Here is a 13,355-nt window from a genome sequence, read left to right as displayed (position 1 = left end):
GGCTGAATTCTTATATCAGCGCTGGTTTTCAGTTAAAACTGTATTGTATAATTTACCAATGATTACAGTGATAAGGATTTATTTTAATTTTTTTATATGACCTTTATGTTTTCATGGCTGAATGTGAGAGAAAAACAGTTTTAAAGGGGTTTCGTATCATATTTACGTTTGTTTGGCTGTTGTTTGAGTCAATACCTAATACCTAGTCCTAAATAATTACTACTTATATGAAATTGCTTTATATTTACTTACGACCCCGATGTACAAAATTGTCTAATCAGTAATAAATTTAAAATGTGTTTTTATTTAATTATATTATATACTCAGATAAATAAAGCATAGGTAATTATTAATGCATCCTTAGTTTAGATGTACTAGGTAGGTAAGTAATGTAATTATCATCTGTTGGTTGTTGTAGGAAATAATAAAATAAGGGTAGAGCATATTTTTTATTACTTATTCTCTTATTTCCACCAAATCATCGTAAAGGAATTAGGAAACAATAATATGATACCGTTTCAACATAGTTTCAATGTAGAAAAAAGCAAACATGTGTCATTTAGAGAAACATCTTATTTTTCCCGCCAAAATAAAACACCTGCATGCCTAATACGTACTATAATACAACCATTTTCAGGTTTAGGTTTTTACATAGAACGTTTTTGTTATTCATGTATATATGTTATCAATCATTAACACATAATTTCATCTATATAAATAATTGAAAAATTTGTATCAGCTTAAGTTTAAAAATAACGGTCACACTATTACACACTATTAGTTTTTTTGGATTTCATTGAGGCAATAATAATTATATTTTAGCGTACATATTAAAGATACGTTAAAAGAGTTATTCTAAAAATTTAAAAATTGTCTTTAAAATTACAAGGTAGAGCGTTCCCTACTTATTCCGTCCCCGCTTTTTTCTACCCTAAAATACTATGTACTTAGTTCTCTTTATACTATGTACTATAGGTACTTACTCAATTTTCTATGCCACATTCATTATAGGTAGTACCTACCTTTACTTATTAATCAAAATTAAAGTGCTTTTTTGCGTACCCACGTAGTTTTTACGGAGTATTTTGTAGTAAAAAATATACTTAGAAATTCAGTAGGTAAGTCAAAAGTTCATATCTCCTCATCAATTAACAATGTTTAATTTATTATGTTGATATATTATTATATTATAGAAAGATATTTAGCCTAAAATATTAAAATTAATGAGATGATCACTCAAACGGTGATCGCTTCTCACTCGTAGGTAACTGTTTACCGAAATATTGAGAACTTTGAATAATCGTAAAAAACCGTACACTTAATTTTCATGATGCTCAATTATAAGTTACGGGGTCATGGCATAAAAATTATTTATTGTGACATCTTATGAAAAATATTTTTTTTACAATTTGTTGAAATATGAGCGGTAAATACGACAATATTTTATATTGTAGGTATTTATGACGGTAAGTAGCTTTTAGTACCTACCTACTTTTGTAATTGAACCAACTAAACATTTTTGATATTTATGTTTAGGTTATAAAATACCTACACTAATAAAAAAAGTAATAAAGAATATTCATTTATCTAACTGGAACACTGAATTTTGTATTAAATAATAATATATAGGTAAATATAACAAGAAAAGAAAGCGCCTGATAATAATTATTAGCAAGCCTGCTTATCTAATTTTCAGTTTCCAATTTTTAAAAGGGACAAAAATTTATTAAAATGTATTTAGAATATAGAACTGATATAATACAATTTATGACTCTAAGTTCCAAGTAAATCATATCGTACAAATTCAAATCATTCCTATTTATAAATTAATAATTATATTAAAACAATAACTAGGTTTAGGTAAAAAATAGTTTACAGGTTTTGCAAATAGTAAATAAAATAGGTATATAGTCAAGAATTAAAATAAATTAAGAGATAATATATTGTCATATTATGTATGCACCTACAGTGTATTTAATAACTAATTATCCTCATCAGTAGGTCGATTCGCGTGTCGCAGATTACAGGCCCATAAAGGAAAAAATGGTAATAATCGTATATCCATTAAACCGATAATGATTCAACTGAAATTACCTTGTAACTGTTGTGGTATTTGTTACAGGCATTCTAGGCGCCTTATAACCGTGGTACGGGTTGGTGCCGATGCATTTTGTATCCAGGATCAAACGGAGTGAAAGTGGAGATAGCTCTCTCTCTTTCTATCCTTACCACGACCTGCACGGATTCGCGAGTGGTCACTCGTCTTCCTTTATCGAGACCGTCTTGCCGTCCAGTTTATTTTTTTTTATTTTTTTATGTGGTGTGTGTGTGAATTAAAATAGAATTAGGTAAGTTTTTCGGTGTATAGGTAAATTGTAATTTTTGCGTGGTTCAGGAGAATTGAGGAAAATTCGCAAAATATGTGAAAACAATAAAAGTACTAAATTATTAATAATTATTTAAACGCAAATAAAGTTTTGTTGAACATTTTATTAAATCAAGTCCATGCTAGAGCTTTTATTATGAAAGCGCGGTTTTAGCGTAAACCGTTATCTTTAAAATAATCATGTTAAAGACCTCACAGTTCGCGTATTTTTGTTATTACAAATAAGGAAAAATAAAGGCAAACGTATTTATATTTTACCACCGATGAATTAAAAAAAAAACTAACGCTGTTGCGTTTGTTTATGATGAATTGATTACTTTCTAATGTTTGCATTAGAGTAACAGGAAAACAAGTGGCTCTCTATCGCTAGAACGAGTCAGGGATACGTTATGTATAGAATAATAAAAGGGACATCTATTGAAATTTTGGTCACATACAACACGACAATAAAAGTGAATGAAGGGATAAATTATGTGATTTTAATGACCATTTTGTACCAGGATACCATAATTTGCACAAATTGCGGGCACGGTAGGAACATTATTTACGTAGGTATAATATGGACATAATGACGCTAATGTATCAGGCCCATGCACAATCAAGGCCAAACATATGCACGATTTCCGTTATAGGACCTAAAAGATCGCTATATCAGTTTTGCACAAAATATACTTTAAATTCTATTGTAAGTATACCTATTTCGTGTATCACATTGTATTTTTCAAAGCCTCATAGTTTTATTTATAATATACTAGATGTTTTTCCTTAACTTGAAACACATTAAAACATAAGTATCTAGGTAATTTTCAAAGCATATGTTTCAAAAAGCGTATAACTACGTACCTATCCAAAAAACGAAGGAGGTCCTCCATTCATAGCGTATTTATGACTCGGTGGTCTCAATTCACTTAGCAAAAAAAAAATTAACTGCTTTTGAGGTTAATTTTGGCGGCAACAAAACGTTCCGCGATATCAGGCGATATCCGAGGATGAGTGATTGGCATAGCGGTATGTTGCCTCCTTGGGACCAGGTTTGACCGGTGTACACAAACCGGTGTCCTTGATTCTTCGTTACTTGATGTAAAATACAGTTTCTTGTTCACATCCGATGATTCATTATCACCAAATGCTAATTCGAGATGTAAACATAAATAATCGAGTGGACGAAATGAAAATTATGACTAATTAGTTGATTAGAAATTTTTAAGAATGGATGTGAAAGTTAATAAATAAAAAGTTTTGAGAGGCTATTCAAATCGTGTTTGAAAAAATTTAGAGCTTTTAAATTAAAAGACTGAGATAAAAACGAAACAAGTCAAATTTTCATGCTTTATACCTACTGGTACAGACAGTCAAGCGACTCTAATATAAAGTGTTTTAATTATTCTCTCTGAAACCGATTAATAGATCATGCTCTCTCTAATATAATACTGAATGAAAGCGGTGATTATACTCTTATACACCACTAACAACACTTAATTTAAAGAAAACACACACCTACTCCTAACCCCGCCAACCAAATAAAAAGAATTACCGATTTCAGAACGATGCGTTACCTAATCCTGCTGCTATGTATACTTGGAGCGTGGTCGCACACGTTAGAGCAGAAAGCTGATGGTAACAAAGAGAAGAACCTGATTGAATGGATTAATAACTGGATTGGCGGCACGACCAGTTCGCCTGTGTATCCTCCAGTGACACCATCTAATGACCCTCCTGAAGACTGTCCTGCTTGTCGTAAGTTGTACCAATATAATATCACATGCCGACTAAAAAGTGTTTTATTTCTGTAAAGTTTTGTTAGTAGGTACATATAAATTGCCAATTTGAACACTAATTTGGAATGCCTCTCCTAACGAAAAAAATGGGCGTGAAACTTGAAGGTCACTTTTTAAGTTCCAGCCTGCGCTTTGAAGAATACTTATTTTAGAGAAGAGGTCTATGATTAAAAATAAAAATGAATAAATCTAGGTCTATGAGTGAAAGAGCGTAGAGAAAACGTGCATTGCCTAGAGATCTTAAACCGGCTCTGATAAACATAGAAATTATTTCATTCTGGTTATTTGAATAAACTGGGAATGCAAGCGATTCTGCTGAGTGCATTTCTTGAATATGTTATTAGGATATTTCACAGAACGCACTTGTATTGAATAAACCTGAATCTCGTAGCTCTTTGCAGTAATTTTTTATCGTTTTATGTAGTTATAGGTAAGTCTAACGTTTCTAACGTTTTAGATTTTGTGTTATTTTTATTACATATTTTATTCATTTGTTTTAAAAAAGTTTGCGTAAAGTGAAAAAAAATACTGAAAGCCGTCTTGTCGCATTTTTTAAGTTTCTAAAAAACTTGAAAACTCTCTACATTTTCAAAAAGCCCTAAAATAATTAATTACCACATAACAAACACTTTATGTTCCTCGAAATCGTTTCAAATTTTTATTTTCCAACAGAATGTGGTATAGCCCGCACTCGTCGGCGTATCATAGGTGGTTCTGAAACGAAAACGTTAGAGTTGCCTTGGATGGTAGCTCTTATGTACGGCGGTAGATTCTACTGTGGAGGTTCGCTTATATCTGATCTATATGTGCTAACCGCTGCGCATTGTACTTCTGGGTACGTATTGAACACTTTACGCTACATTCATGTTGTAATTTACTTTTAGGAGCTGTGTAACTTTGATCGACGTGTATGCTATTTTTTTTTTGTAGGCGCAAAATGTTTAGTTTCCCATTAATAATTCTGATCCGCGTATTATCACTTTTGTATTTTAACGATTACAGGAAATATTGCTACTCATATACAGAGCAATTAGCATAACCAACAATAACGTTTGTAACTATTTTCTTTCATTAAAAATTATCTAATAATAATGATCTTGATTCGCAACAGTTTCCGCAAAGAAAAGATGACCATCCGCCTGCTAGAACACGACCGATCCCAGCCAAATGATACGAAGACCGTGGACAGAAACGTATCTCGCATCATTAGACATAGGCTATACAATCCTAACACCTATGATAACGACATCGCGATCCTGAAAATGGACAAACGGGTAAAGACTCATTGCATTATTTTTATGGAGAAGAAGAGAAAGAAGTTAACTTATTCTATTTTTTTTAAATTAGATACTTAATTATTAATAGGAATTAAACTAAGTTTCATGGCTAAATAAGATGATTTAAATGAGATAACAAGCTAAAAACTTCACCTTGGGTTGCACCACCAGTGTTCTTGGTGTTAATTGGCGGATGACTACTTCACAACCTACATTGCTTGATTTGCCATGAAAACAAAAGTCATTCTTGTAAAAAATAGATGAGTAAAGCAGAGAAATAATGATATATTGGAATATTCGTAATTTAACAACGGCGGGCGACGTTCCAACGATCTATCGCTAGGCGTTGCTCCGGTATGGCAAAAAGAAATGGGTTCAAATCGCACCCTGTGATCGAATTTTTTCTATTTTTTTTTTAATTATTATTCGTATTATTTTTTACGTAAGTACTTACTAATAATTCGTTTTTCATTTCTAGATCGACCTCAGCAACGCTTTGAAGAAACGTGCAGGCGCGGGCGTCGACGACACTTCAGATGAGAATGACATCGGAGCAAGGCCAGTTTGCTTGCCGGCCGCTAACTCGAACTATAATAACGAAACCGGGATGGTCTCTGGGTGGGGAACCACGGAGGAAGGCGGATCTGTGTCTAACACACTTCAGGAGGTATGTACATGATAGTTTGATAAAATTAAACTGTAAAAAGAAAAAGAAAACATATTTTGGAAGTGAACCATTTAGCGCGTTGAGAGTAAAATTTCAAGTCTCGTCATGGCAATACCGTCACGTCATGGAGTAAGGCGACGATTTTGGTATCTTTGTAACTTGCCAAAGAAGTTCCACTTCTGACGCGTGTGCTCGGCACACACGCTCTTTTTACTTCGTTGACAACACTTTATGAGTTTCAAATGAGTACGTTAGAGCGGGCAGCCGAGTTGTCATATTTTGATGGTCAGCGATCATCACACCCACAAACGTTAGCTATGAAGCTCTATTTTTGTTATTTTGGTCTCTGCCTTAACTTTTTTTTACATTTTTTCAGGTCCAAGTACCGATAATGTCAAACTCGGCCTGCCGTATGACATCATACGGCAACCGTATAACGGACAACATGATCTGCGCGGGCTACGACGAGGGCGGCCGTGACGCTTGTCAAGGGGACTCCGGCGGCCCTTTGCATGTACTGAATACGAACGCGGCTTACGAAGTTGTTGGTAAGTTTTTGAAAAAAATATTTTTTACAAAAACTAAACCGTCTTTCAAATAGTCGACACGGGAGAAATTAGCTTTAAAATAACATTAAAATAAAATAAAATATGTTGTGAAGTAAGAAACCCAAAAAATACAGTTGAATCGAACACCTTCTTTTTTGAAATTGGATGAAAATTAATCACTGCTCTATCTTGCTTCATTTTTTGGCTTATGTAGCATTGCAAGCATAAAGTGGAACGTTTTAAATAACTCATTTTGATACCTATCTAGTATCTACCCCACTATAACAGGTTAGAAAACAATATAATTTGGCGAAAAAAGCCGCCATTTAAAGCAGTGAATCAGTGATGATTAAAAAAACTTTCCATCTTATCATTTCTTAATCCCTGTTATCCCCTCAACTATATATTATATAACAATAACTAAATCAAAGTTAAAATTAAAATTTTAATTTTCTTTAGGTGTGGTATCCTGGGGAGAAGGATGTGCGAGACCAGGAAAGCCGGGTGTCTACGCTAGAGTTAACAGATACTTGACATGGATCAGCAGCAACACTAAAGACGCTTGCTATTGCGACTAATTGACGATTAAACTGGAAAATTCCATGATAAGATAAGAAAATGGCAATCAATTATACGCAAATTGGGCAAACTGAAATATATTTTATAGACAATTTTCAATGAAGGTCATTTATTAAGAGTAAATGTCATCATTGGTCATCAACAGCCTTGATAGCATTTCAAGAAATAGTGTAATCACACAAATCAATTTGTATTTAATTTTAATGTTTATTTTTATGAAATCTTTATGATAATGTTTATCTGTTATGTGTATAGAAATTATGTAAAAGATTGAAAAGATGTAATTATTTTTTATCCTAGCTAATTAGGAAGAACAATGAAATCTAGGTGTAAGTATTTATTTAAATTATTGAAAACTAAATTATTATTTACAATGCCAACGTGTCTTATGTTAATTATCTCACTAATTAATATTTTGAGCATTTTTATATATATAAGATAAATATAATATATTTAAGATAAGTAAATTAGGTAATAATGTTCTTATTGTCCTTTTTTAATGTTTTTAACTAGTAACAAAATGAAATAATAAAGAATAATAATTTTTTCTGTTGTTTAATTTACACTATTTCTTTCATAACCCTTATTTATTATACTGAAGAAACAAAATTTTCACATAAATGCTGCATACAAGAGTAAATTGGCAAAAACATTGAAATCTATTTTTAGAAGTCAACATGAAATAAAGATACATTAGGTGATAAACAAACTAGCATGCCCAAAAATAATCTATATATTTTAAAACTAATTAGAGACCAGCCCTAGACCAGACCATCACACATTATTTTATACATACAGACCTTAAATCAATCTATCTGTAAAAAAACAATTTTATTTTTTTAACACATTTAAAGATACTTAGGACAGCAGAAAGCACCTTCGTTTTATACTATGTAGCAATAGCAATCTACAGAGCATTGAGTTTTCAATAAATGAAAAATCAATTGGTAGTTGCAGTACTTTATTTTATCTCAAACAGAATAAAAAATCACAACATTTGCAAAATAAGTGACAATCACAGCAAAACTATCTCGTTATTGCTTTTAATTCCTCCAGTATTCCCTTGTTATAAGGTGTCCCCTAAACAGCTATATCTACCTAATAACAGAAGTTTCCAGAATGATGAACGATTTTGAGCAAATTTAAAAAATATTATATTAATGATCTGGCTATACAAATATTAAAGTAAATATTTTGAATAATCTTAAAGTTAAATAGTTTCAAATTAAAGTTTCTATCAAACATAATACTACGATTTTTGTGGTTAACAATCTTTTTAATAAAAGTTCTTTAAAAGAGATGACAGTTGTGATAGCATAATTTGCGTAGAAGCAATTGGATCAAGACTTGGACTAGGACCTCTTTGCGTTGGTTCTGTAGATGTTATAGTTTCCTCAATAACCTCATTGCCATTTTTGACAATTCTCTTGGTTTCCACTGTACCATCGGGTTTAGTTATGCTAGTTGTTATTATTGTTTGACAAAATGACCTACCTGGCACCATGTTACCGTTAAAAGGTGTTGAAGGCATGATGTGTCCATCTTGTTTCTGCCTAAACAAGTCCGAAATATCATTGGAAGAGATTTTGCCATCCAGATCTATATCCTGGTTAGGGCTGTCATGTTTGTGGTGGTAGCCAGGCTTCAAGTAATAATCTCTGATGCGATTACTATCAAAATTCTCCGTCTCACCTTCTGGATGATTTCCCGGTATTTCGGTAACTGATGGGAAGGAATGGAAGTGGTCATCATTGAAAAACGATCTCATATCGCCAAACATACTACCAAAAGATCGGAACATATCTTGCATATGCCTTGTGAATTCTTGGTGTAAGTCCAATGGATCTCTGTAAATATCCATCTGGTGTCTCGAATAGAGTTCGTCGCCATCGTCGTCATCATCAGAACCCCAGATTGGGTTCCTGAAGTCATTTTTCGGAGGCTCCACTCTCAGTCCAAAAAAGGACTTAATTTTATCCATAAACGTATCATGAGCCATTTCTACATCAAATTTTTAATCAGGAACTGAAATAAAGGATTGTGGATAGTGAAATATAGATACAACTTGATCTAACTTTGTGCACAGACTTTGTGTTGATTCTGTGTTGCGCAACAAAATATTTAGGTACCTACACCGGACGGCAGACCATCACCAGACATATACCACAGATTAGTAATATGTACATACAGACTACATTCTACAACAATAAACAGCATTTGGCATGTGACGAAATGCGGAATTAATGCGAATAATGTGCGAATAATAATATAGTAAATTCTTAGATCATTTTACTTATTACTTAATGATCTAATAGTAAATTAGAAGCAAACTATATATGTAAACCCATTAGGAAATGGCAGTTAAAAGTAAGCGTCCAGTTTTATAGACATATTAACTAATTACAAGACATAAGTGGGAGTCGAGCATTGCTTCGGCACGAAATGGGTCAAGCTCGCACCGGGGAAGTTACCACACCCTCACAGAAAACCGGCGTGAAATGGTGGCATATTAACAGTATGCTACCGTGTTTCGTACGGTGAGTGAGGGGTCCGGAGACCCAAAAACAACCCCCAAATATGAACGCGGTATTATCAGGCAGAATACCCCAGGAGGGTACCGGCACCTACGGTGCAGGAGAATCCCTCCCGCAGCGCCTGCGCTGCGGCAGCCCGTCGTATTCTGGGGCGGGCATAATTCCGCTCGGTCATGTGCCAAGGGGTTCGCAGAGCAAGCGAAGAAAATCACCCCCCTCCACTCTCACGGTGGACTTTTGTAACATCCGGGGGCTGCACACTAATTTAAACGCCGTCCACTACCATCTTGAGACGGCTAAGCCGGCCTTGCTCTTCCTGACTGAGACTCAGATATCAACTCCGGCCGACGTATCTTATCTCACATACCCTGGCTTTAAGCTGGAGCATACTTTTGCACCGCGTGCCGGGGTATGCGCATACGTTAGGGAAGATATCTGTTGTCGACGTCTTGGCACCCTTGAAGGTGAGGATCTGTCCATTATCTGGCTGCATATTGACTGCGGCGACCACCCTCGCGTCTATGCTTGCCTGTACAGATCCCACAGCGGGAATACTGGTACCGACCGTTTATTTGAGCACATCCAAGAGATGATCGACACTTTGCTTGTACAGTTCCCTTCTGCGGAGCTTGTGGTTTTAGGCGATTTCAATGCCCACCACGTTGAATGGCTTGGGTCGCGTACAACTGACCACGCGGGACGAACTGTGCACGATTTCGCTCTAGCCTATGGCCTAACACAGCTGGTCTCATCGCCTACGCGAATACCGGATGTGGAGGGCCATACTCCCTCTCTTCTGGATCTTCTGCTGACCACACATCCCGAGAACTATCAGGTCTCCGTCGTGGCCCCACTGGGGTCATCAGACCATTGCCTGATACGGAGTATGGTGCCACTTACGGGTTCGAAACAGCAGACACCTGCAGCTCGACGCCGTGTGTGGCACTACAAGTCGGCAGACTGGGACGGAATGCGTGGTTTTTTCGCTTCCTACCCATGGGGGCCTGTTTGCTTCTCCTCGGAGGATCCCAACGCTTGTGCTGAGTCTATCACTGACGTGGTACTGCAGGGTATGGAACTATTTGTGCCATACTCTGTTGTGCCCGTCGGTGGCAAATCCAAGCCTTGGTTTGGACGTTCCTGTAACATGGCGTCTCGCCAGAAACAGGAACTTTTTCAAGCCTGGGTTGCAGCAACGGCGTGTCGCGATCCAAGCGTTGGTCTCATCAGGAAGAAGTACAACTTTGCCTCCAGATCCTACAAAAGAGAAATCGCTAGGGCTAAATCTAGTTATATTGGTGCACTTGGCGATAGACTAACGCGACTTCCTTCGGGAACAAGGGCGTTTTGGTCCCTCGCCAAGGCCATCCAAGGTAACTTCTGTCGTTCATCCTTTCCACCTTTGCACAAGGACGAAGACTCTCTGGCCCATTCCGCTAAAGAGAAAGCCGAACTCTTGGGCGCTCTCTTTGCTAGGAACTCGACGCTTGATGACAGGGGAAAGACACCGCCGACCATCCCGCGGTGCAACCATTCAATGGCGGATATACGTTTCACACAACGTGCCGTTCGAAACGCTCTCTTTTCCCTTGACATCCATAAGTCGACAGGGCCGGATGGAGTCTCCCCTATTGTGCTTAGGACATGTGCTCCTGAGTTGGCACCGGTTGTAACGCGTCTTTTTCGGCTCTCTTACGCCAAAGGCATTGTTCCGAATTCGTGGAAGACTGCTCTTGTCCACCCAATCCCTAAAAAAGGCGATCGCTCAAATCCGTCTAACTACAGACCGATCGCCATCACTTCCTTACTCTCCAAAATAATGGAATCCATTATTAACAGCCAGCTCATGAGGTATCTGGAGGAGAACCAGTTGTTAAGCGACCGGCAATACGGTTTCCGTAGTGGTCGCTCGACTGGTGATCTTTTGGTGTACCTCACTCACAGATGGGCGGAGGCGGTTGAGAGTAAAGGGGAGGCATTGGCTGTAAGTTTGGATGTAGCGAAAGCCTTCGATCGGGTCTGGCACAAGGCACTTCTAGCGAAATTACCATCTTTCGGACTTCCTGCGAGGTTATGCGATTGGGTTGCCAGCTTCCTGGAAGAGAGGAGCATTAAGGTCGTTATCGACGGTTCTTGCTCTAAGCCTCTTCATGTGAACGCTGGTGTCCCACAAGGCTGCGTGCTATCTCCTACACTGTTTCTTCTGCATATCAATGATTTGTTACAAATCAGTAACATTCATTGCTATGCAGACGACAGTACGGGGGATGCTCTTTATCCCGGCCGTGCAAACACCTCAAAGGAAAGCCTCAATGAGAGTCGAAACAAACTTGTGTCTGAAGTCGAGTCTTCTCTCCAAGAAGTCTCGGATTGGGGCGAACTTAATCTTGTCGAGTTCAATCCCGTAAAGACACAGGTTTGCGCGTTCACCGCTAAAAAGACCCCATTTGTCGTAGAACCTCGGTTTAAGAGTACTCCCCTTAGTATATCGCCGAAAATCGGAATCCTCGGAGTTGAAATCTCGAGTGACGTTCAATTCCGCAGTCATTTGGAAGCGAAGGCTAAATTAGCCTCGAAAAAACTTGGTGTGCTCAGTAGATCGAGACAGTACTTCAAGCCGGCCCACCGACTTCAGCTGTACAAGGCTCAGGTGCGACCGCATATGGAGTACTGTTCTCATCTCTGGGCCGGAGCCCCACAGTATCAACTCCTTCCTCTTGACCGCATCCAACGTCGAGCAGCTCGAATTGTCGATGACCGTAGGCTTTCCGATAGGCTCGATCCACTGTCAGTGCGGAGAGACGTTGCGTCTCTCTGTATACTGTACAGAATCTACTATGGGGAGTGCTCTGAGGAATTGTTCCACCTTTTACCAGCCGCACAGTTCCACCACCGGACCTCACGCCGTAAAAACCAGTTCCATCCGCACCATCTGGATGGTTGGCGCTCCACCACTGTCCGCTTCACCCGCAACTTCCTTCCGCGTACGGTGAAACTGTGGAACGATCTGCCACCTGCGGTGTTCCCGAACAACTACGACATTGGGGCCTTCAAGAAAAGAGCGTATTTGTCCATTAAAGGCCGGCAAAGCACCTGTAACACTACTTGTGTTACAAGTGTTTATGGGCGGTGGTGACCACTTAACATCAGGTGGCCCACCTGCTCCTTTGCTTGCTCTGACATAAAAAAAAAAAAAAAAAAAAAAAAAAAAAATTAAATTGAAATACTTCATTTTTTACCGTTACCAACTAGAATATGGGAGCTAAATAACTAATAGATATTAGAGTAATACAACCTAACATTTTCGTTGTTATACATCTTATCGATAATCTGGCAAAAACTACATAACTTGTTCTGTGCTACGTTAACCTGCTACTATTACTACGACACGATGCTACTACAATTTAATATTTAAAATCGTAAGTATCGTATCGTAATATTAATACATAATAACTTAGCATAATAATAATAATTAATTTACTTTATCGATATTCTGACTGTCTGTCACAAAACCTTTGCCGCATAATTTTCGGCAAATATTAAAAACAACAAACCGGAAAGCTGTGTAATGTCAAATGTCACTTGT

General features: G+C 37.2%; 2 protein-coding genes across 2 annotated transcripts; one reads left to right on the top strand and one right to left on the bottom strand.

Annotated features, from left to right (window-relative positions):
- Positions 1-2,151: 2,151 nt before the first annotated feature.
- On the top strand, positions 2,152-7,780 carry LOC123694970 (trypsin-7-like). The gene is made up of 7 exons (XM_045640619.1): positions 2,152-2,348; positions 3,930-4,123; positions 4,837-4,999; positions 5,276-5,438; positions 5,920-6,108; positions 6,485-6,656; positions 7,116-7,780. Exons 2-7 carry the CDS (start codon positions 3,934-3,936, stop codon positions 7,232-7,234), a joined length of 996 nt encoding a protein of 331 aa, XP_045496575.1. The 5' UTR covers positions 2,152-2,348; positions 3,930-3,933; the 3' UTR covers positions 7,235-7,780.
- A 399-nt stretch (positions 7,781-8,179) lies between these two features.
- LOC123694973 (HCLS1-associated protein X-1-like) lies at positions 8,180-9,362 on the bottom strand. Its single transcript, XM_045640622.1, has one exon. It carries the CDS (start codon positions 9,232-9,234, stop codon positions 8,512-8,514), a length of 723 nt encoding a protein of 240 aa, XP_045496578.1. The 5' UTR covers positions 9,235-9,362; the 3' UTR covers positions 8,180-8,511.
- Between the last annotated feature and the right edge of the window lie 3,993 nt (positions 9,363-13,355).

The sequence above is a fragment of the Colias croceus genome, chromosome 10, assembly GCF_905220415.1.
Source record: "Colias croceus chromosome 10, ilColCroc2.1".
Lineage (NCBI taxonomy): Eukaryota > Metazoa > Arthropoda > Insecta > Lepidoptera > Pieridae > Colias > Colias croceus.
This window is presented reverse-complemented; position numbering and strand designations above follow the sequence as displayed.